Source organism: Nematolebias whitei, chromosome 17, assembly GCF_014905685.2.
Source record: "Nematolebias whitei isolate Nwh7 chromosome 17, NemWhi1, whole genome shotgun sequence".
Lineage (NCBI taxonomy): Eukaryota > Metazoa > Chordata > Actinopteri > Cyprinodontiformes > Rivulidae > Nematolebias > Nematolebias whitei.
This window is the reverse complement of record NC_056514.1, coordinates 8,035,157-8,042,667: the sequence shown is the minus strand read 5'-3', so window position 1 is coordinate 8,042,667 and position 7,511 is coordinate 8,035,157. Positions and strand designations below refer to the sequence as shown.

The 7,511-nt window shown below is 40.2% G+C and overlaps 1 protein-coding gene across 1 annotated transcript in view; it reads right to left on the bottom strand.

Moving 5' to 3' along the window:
• Nucleotides 1-7,203, bottom strand: part of bms1 (BMS1 ribosome biogenesis factor) — a 54,469-nt gene extending 47,266 nt beyond the window's left edge. Inside the window, exons 1-7 of the mRNA XM_037690722.1 lie at nucleotides 7,113-7,203; nucleotides 5,728-5,908; nucleotides 4,239-4,429; nucleotides 3,765-3,844; nucleotides 3,480-3,668; nucleotides 3,251-3,393; nucleotides 2,058-2,179 (exon numbers count right to left, since the gene is read on the bottom strand). Of these exons, the coding sequence (XP_037546650.1) occupies nucleotides 2,058-2,179; nucleotides 3,251-3,393; nucleotides 3,480-3,668; nucleotides 3,765-3,844; nucleotides 4,239-4,429; nucleotides 5,728-5,900 (898 nt within the window). The 5' untranslated portion in view covers nucleotides 5,901-5,908; nucleotides 7,113-7,203. The remainder of the gene's footprint in view (nucleotides 1-2,057; nucleotides 2,180-3,250; nucleotides 3,394-3,479; nucleotides 3,669-3,764; nucleotides 3,845-4,238; nucleotides 4,430-5,727; nucleotides 5,909-7,112) is intronic.
• Between the last annotated feature and the right edge of the window lie 308 nt (nucleotides 7,204-7,511).

Here is a 7,511-nt window from a genome sequence, read left to right as displayed (position 1 = left end):
ATAATGACCTTTATCACAATATGCTAATTTTTTGAGAAGGACCTGTACATCTACAAACAGATTAAGATTTGGAGTCAGCTCAACTCAAGACAACACAGCCACTGCTCTAAAAGAATGCACACAAAAATGATTCAGACTCAGTTTTACTGATAAGGAGCTAAAATCTCATGTGGTAGTAGCCAAGACCAAGCCAAAAACGTGTGCTTCCAAGTGCTAACAAAGAGTGCAAATTTGCCATTTACAATTCTGAAGTCAGCTATGGCTGTTAGTAAAATATCTCAATAACCACTGGATGGATTTTAATTATGCTTTCATAAAGTAATCATTAAAAGAGCAGCTACAGGAAGATGGCTACCACACCTAATATTAGCCAACACAGAAATGGCTGTATCACTTTCACAGATATTGAACTAAAGTTGGATGTGGTATCAACCAAGACATACATGGCACACACTCAGTGTGACATCTCAGATCACGTTCAACATTCAACCAAAACTACAATCGTGTCAAAATCACAGCTTAGTTTAAAACTCTTGTCACCAGAGATAACAGGGGACGTGCATTATTTGAATGAACACCTGGTATGATGAGGAAACTTGACAACAGGTGTAGGGCTGAGGTTCTTAAACGGCACCGACCGTTCACATGTGCAGCGCATGTTGTCGAACGGCTTCAACAGCACACGCAACTTTCTGCTTCCGTGTTTTTCTGCAAGGAGAGAGGACAGCAGCTCCCCCCCCCCAGCATTAAAGTCCGCCTGTGAGTGTTAGTGAGCATGAACGGCCTGATTCATTATCTCCACAACCGGACTCCTCTTCATCAAAGAACTCCGAGGACAGAGCTGTGTGTGGGATTTCAGCTGGTAAGTTTACGTTTGTTAACGTTACTGCAGCTTAACACGTACATCGCGGTGAGTTAAACTAGAATCCATGTAACGCTAACTTTAAGATATTAGTGTGGAGCTTTATTTTATCTACGTAGCTAGCTAAACTCAGAAGCTAACTAAAGATTGACACTACCAGATAAAGCTTGTAAAAATGTACTCATCCATCCAGTCAGCTGCTTAAACAGTTCACCTAATGTTCGTTTATGTTAATGTTCTCCTCACAGGAGGTTCTGACCCTGATGTGAGGACAGAGACAGACAAAAGAAAAGTGAGGTGGGGGCCACAGGACAGCCACAAACTTTGTTGTTACAGTTTGCTGCTTTTAACTACAGTGGAGGCTTCATGGTGGAGGTAAGTAAACTTTAAAGGATGTTGTTGACAGTTAAGCTTTTATTTCTCAGCTTAGATAATGTTTTTTGAGCAATAATAACACAACCATGTTATTGTTGATGTTTTGTTCTCATGTCAATTAGGGAGATGATCAGAGCCTGAAACCCCAGAGAACCACAGAGAAGATTCAGGCAGAGACACAGAAGTGCAGAAGTCTGCATCAACTCTAACCTCAGTGAATCCAGTGACCTGCTGGTGGAATGTGAGGGACAATATGTCAGTCCTGTCAAACTGACAACCAGGTATCTGTGTGTGCAACAAGCATCATCTACAGCCTCAGAGTGAACATTTTCTACTGCTGGAGACACCATCAGCCAGGAGTGGGCTTGTGTGTCCAGAGAAAGCAGACATGTTGTTGTTTCTGAAGAAAAACTGTTCAGTGAAAAGGTCCTCAGTGTGTAACAGTGAGCATTAGACACTGACGTGTCAATGGTTTGAAACAGTTGTTCTGACCTGGAAATTATTTGTTTATTTTTATGTAAGGAAACTGCTTGGAATAGAAAAATACCAAAGTTAAAAAAATAAAACTCACGATTTGTACTGTAATGTGTAACGTAATTTTATTCTTGTTAGAATTAATAGTGATTACAAAATTGGTACCGAAAAAAGAACCGTCCAGGAACCGACACTGAAGTGAAGGTACCGACACCGGTACCGATACAGATTTTTTTAGAATGGTACCCAGCCCTACACAGGTGAGTGGTTCATGACATCAGATAATTCAAAGATTCTTATGCCAAGTCTCTGAAGATTAATGAGGTGATGCTACAGAACTCCTTACCTGGAATATGGATATGGCTTCTGTTTTTTAAATGTGCTCCTCTCAGGTAGCCATAGAGTGACACAGTCCTGTCACACTTGGGGTCGGTCCTGATCTTCTCAGGATCTGTTAGGTCCTCCATGCTGCAGAGAGGACGACAGAGGCCAAACTCTTTAAAGAACCCAGTAAAATAAAATAAGAACATCCAAGTAAAAAAGGTAAGGTACACTTCAGTTAACAGAGGACACACTGAAAGAATAATTTCCCTAACATAATTTGATAAGCAGAGGTGGAAAGAGTACTAAAACAATGTACTCAAGTACAAGTATAGGTACAAATTTACTTGAGTAAAATCTACTAAAAAGTACAAAGTTATTTAAATTTTTACTTTGAGTAAATGTTAGTTATTTTCAGCGGGAGGGCGTCTTTAACAAATCTGTTTGTAAAGTATCAATTCACAACAACAGTTGTTTCAGGTCACTGTACAAACACACTTTATAAAATGTCAAACAGTAAAGTGGTCTAAGGAAGTTAGCAGATTGTATCAAATATTCACTTCGTTGCAACCTCCCATCCTAAGCAGCACACCAGTGATGGTGGAAAGGAAAACTCCCATTCAACAGGAAGAAACCTCCAATGATCATCTCCACCAGAGGAATTCTTCTTGGTGCAACCGCAAAGTTCAGCCCCCTGGCAAGAATCTCTGTCTCCAGCTGGGTGAGCTGTTTGTCAGATAAATTCTTCACCCACTTTCGTACCTGTACACCTGTACACTTGTGTACACCTGTAGTGTGCATGTGCCACTTCACACTTGCAGAGCATTTCACCCCTCCGTGAGTGCTTCCCCTGAAAATCTCCACTCTGAGACCTGGATTCAGAAAGCTTCAGTTTCAGACACAATGAGGATGTTGTCTGTAAATGAACAGTTGAACGTTTCATGTCGTGTAAATGGAACCTCAGACTGACTGCCCTGTCTGTCAATCAAGAAACAAATTTCATAGATGGATGATCAACTGACGTCAATTTTTTTTATGCCATGTCATCTACACATAATACCTTTTGAGATCAACCGGTAGATCGTGATCGACGTACTGGACACCCCTGCCCTAGATATTTTTGTTTTATTTTTTAATCAGTCCCATCGAGCTAACAAAGCTGCAGAGTAGTGAAAGCCAGCAGGTGAACAGAGGAGGATGTGGATTGTGTCGTCTTACCGGTCAACCAGTACATAAGGATGAGAGGTCTGCCACACCAGAGGACGAAACTTCATGACAGAGATGAAGCGGCCGAGGTTCTTCACTTCCTGAGTCTGATATTCTCCATACACCATCCCCGACAAGTAGAACAGCTTGGCTCCCTGCAGGTTCACACACAACAAGCACACATGGAGGAACAAGGTTGGGCAAAAAGCCTTCAGCAGGAAAGGACAGCTGTTGGATTTACTTGATAAACTTCTGTCCAAAAACGGTGTTTGAGCTTCTTCTTGGTCTTCCTCAGAGTTTTGTTGGTCTTGAATGAATCCAGGTGAGTCAGCACGCCCATGATCCGAGGGAAACCGTGCACCTGACAAATGTTGAGGAACTCAAACGTCTCCATCTCAAAGCCAAAGCTGGCATCAATTAACATCAACACCTGGAGACAGGAGGAGCAAGACATCAGCTTCCAGCAGTCCGACAAGCTACTCTGTAAAATACTAAAGAAGCATTTCATCATTCTTCTACATCTTACCAGGTCAGCAACCTTCGCCAGGTCAATCATCGTGTTGATGTCGTTGTTACACTCCATGAATGTCAGCCGACGCTTTTTACCTGAAAACAAATAGAAGAAATTCATCAGTGTTCAAAAGATACATCTTATTTCCTGTGTTGCATCTCAGCTAAAGTTGAAACTAACAGTTCAGATGTAGTGCAGCCAGGAGGATCGTTTCTAATGCTTTCATATCATTTGACTTGTTGGAGTTAGCTTCTCAGATAACCTCAGTTTGAAGTCAGAGACTTGAATTCTGCCTGAACAGCTGAGCTAACGCCTAGTTCAAGCTGCTGTACCCCTGAAAAACATGTCAGTTGTCAGACTAGCCATTAGCTCATCAGTCCTGTCAGAATCAAACACCAGTTCTCCAAACAATCTGGAACAGGTAAGATGTGAAGTCTTTACAATCCGTTCTCGCAACTTTTTAAATATCAAGTCAGAAGTCGAGCTCACCAGAAACAACGGTAACAGGTCCACAGATGTTGCTGAGCTTTTGACGAATGAAATTTTTGACCAGGCAGCGAATTAGGGTGCTTTTTCCAACTTTCGGGGGACCAACAACAGCAATCACAACTGGTGGAGGTTCTAAAGGTGTTCGGTCCACAAGAGGGATGTGATGTTTTTTGGTTTTTAAGTCCTGAGCCCTGAGAAAGAACAAGTCAACAAGCATGTAACAGAAACAGTGTTAGCATCTTTAAACTAGAATATGAAAGTCTGAATGACTGACTAAAGGTAAATGACTCAAAGCAAAATACTAGCTAAAAGATGCTGGTGAACATTCTCAGTGCTATACTTCATTCATTCAACCTTTATTTAGACAGGTCAGTCCCATTGAGCCTCGAGGACTCATTTACAAGAGAGACCTGATTTCAACAAAGAATGATGACAACAATAGACAATTATAAAAATGCTTACAGATATCCAAAAAAGATTAAAATAAACACAGTGGGACTTGGTTTTTTATGTAGGTAAGTCTTCAGCTACTGAAAAGTCCAGTTGTTTTGCTTTGTTTGGACTGTATAAAAGAAGGTAATAACAGAGAAAGGATGCTAAAGCAGATTCAAAAGAATGTTTTTTTAAGGATTATCATGAGCATGAGAAACTATTAGAAAATAGATTTAAAATATTCAAAGTATAGACGTTACAAGTAGGCCTGTCACAATAACAAATTTTGTTGGGCATTTAATTGTCTCAGAAATTAATGTGATAAATGATAATATTGTTTGAAATTTGACAATAATTAGCAACTATTGTCAAATTTAAGAAGAAATGTTGGTTAATTTTTGAATGTAGTACCTTTATTGACCACTAGATGGCAGTATAAGACTGTTTGAACCGAAGGATGGATAGTGAGGGAGCGAGCAGCGTGTCTCTAAGAAAAATGGGAGGGAGGCCCCTTGACGTGACATGGGCTGTCTCTAGTTCCTGTTTTTCGATTCTCAAAATGGCAAACGCTCTGTGTGGTTTGAGCTCTTTAGCATAGCATTTGTCACACAAAGCTTAGCTGTTAGCTTAGCTCGTAGCTTAGCTGCTTTTAACGATCCAGACGCGATTTTGGATGATTAAAACGGATTTTAAAGAGAAACGAGAAAGGGAGGGGTCAGTGAAGAGCTAGTTGAGTCTTTTGTCATCCAGTGTCTTCAAGAGAGAGACATGAAGAAATGATAAAGCCGATAAATTAAAATGAGGTTGATAATTTTCATTCATCGTGCGATTAATTGATTTATTGTTTATCGCGACAGACCTAGTTACAAGACAACAAAAGTCATAGCACCCATCTCCTGAATAAATTGAACGTTTTGACTAATGAATGAATGACAAAAAAAAAAAAAAAAAAACCCACACAAATAAAACAGCAAAGATGACAAAAAAGCAAAGAAAAACAAAAACACACAGGAAGACGATGGTGTGACTGCTGACTCAGCATTTATCAAACACAAACCTGTAGAAGGTCTTGGCCATCCGAACAGCAGACTGAACTGTGAAAGCTTTAGGGTTGCGTTTTCGTTCATCCTCCTCTTTTGATGCGCCCTGCTTCTTCACCTTCTTCTTCTCTGCCTTTGGTCCACTGTGCTTCTGCTGGTGCTTCTTCTGCTTTTTCTCCTTCCTCTCCATCCTGGCTGCTGTAAAGCACAAACAATCAGACATCACCCGACAGCAGGCGTGGGAACAACATCCTGTGGGGACACAGATGTTTATCCTTCCTGCAGAGCAGTTGGACGAAAACAATTAGACAATACTCTAAGGTTTGATTCAGTTTTAATAATGGCTGGCATTCCAAACGAAAGCATCCAGAAAATACTGATTCAGAAATGTTTGCTTTATTCTTTTCACCTTGGTTTACCTGTGGAAAACAAAATTATAGGTCTGAATATTAAAGTCTACAAAACAGCAGGTGTAAAGGACCTAAAGGGTTGAACAGATCCCTGACCTTTGTAAAAAAAAAAAAAAAGGTCATTAACTCAGGGTGGAGACGGAAACAACAAGATGATGGACTCAGGCGGTCTACAGTTTTCTCTGCAGGACTTTCCCTTAGAGATAAGGTTGAGCTTTCCAGGAGACTCAGACCAGAGCTGCTGCTCCTCCACTTCCACAGGAACCAGCTGATGTGGTTCAGACATCTGTAAGGATGAACGCTGGATGCCTCCCGACCCTAGGGAGGTCTTCCAGACATGATCATGTAGACTGAGGTTGTTTTGAAAAACATCTGATATGCATCTGATTTAGTAGCACGTGCCCTCGGCGGGTCTGGGAACAGCTTCGTGTCCTCCCAGAAGAGCTGGAAGAGGTGGTTGAACCTCCTGCTCAGGTCGCTGCTCTAAAGATGACCAGCTGATACATGGATGATTATTGCACACACACTCACTGTGTGGTTTAAACTCTTTTTCTCCAGGTTTTTAAGTGTTCAGAACCAAAAACAGATCAGCTTACATCATACTGTCAGCTGAGCCAAAATGCTGCTAACAGAGTTAATGAGAGTTGATAGGTCATATCTCTCCAGTTAGCTTTACTGGCTCCCTGTCAAATCCAGAATAGAATTCAAAATCTTACTTCTAACCTACAAAGCTCTCAACAACCTGGCTCCATCTTATATTACAGAGGTTATTGTTCCATATTTTCCTAACAGAGCACTTCGCTCTCAGACTGCAGGTTTACTTGTGGTTGCTGCTAGCTTCCTATAACTTTTACTAATCGGTTGTACGTGAATATTTCTGTACAGAGACGACTTCTCTTGTGACTTGTCGCTATTTAAATGAACTGAATTGTCAGAGGAGCTCTGAAACTGTTAGTAAAATAACTGAGTGTCAGTGTAAAGATGTTCGCTACCTGAAAACGATGACCACTGCAGTCTCCTGTTTTCGTTTTCCACGCTCACGTGTACAACTCCAAACCGGAAGTACCGCCGTGTCCTACTGAACCGAGTGTAAACAAGTTCGTCGTGTTAAGGTTCCGCACCATAGATAATATTATTATTATTATTATTATTATTATTATTATTATTATTATTATTATTATTATTATTATTATTATTATTATTATTATAACGCTTTTAGAATGAGCTTTTGTTAAACGACATTTATGGATGTAGAATTTGGCAAACATTATAATATTATTGATCAAATATTCATTTTTTTATTCTTTAATAAAATTCCAAATTTTATTACTTTCCAAGAAAAAAAAAAAAACAATTTTAAGAGACTTAGATATCAACCAGTTATGTAACTC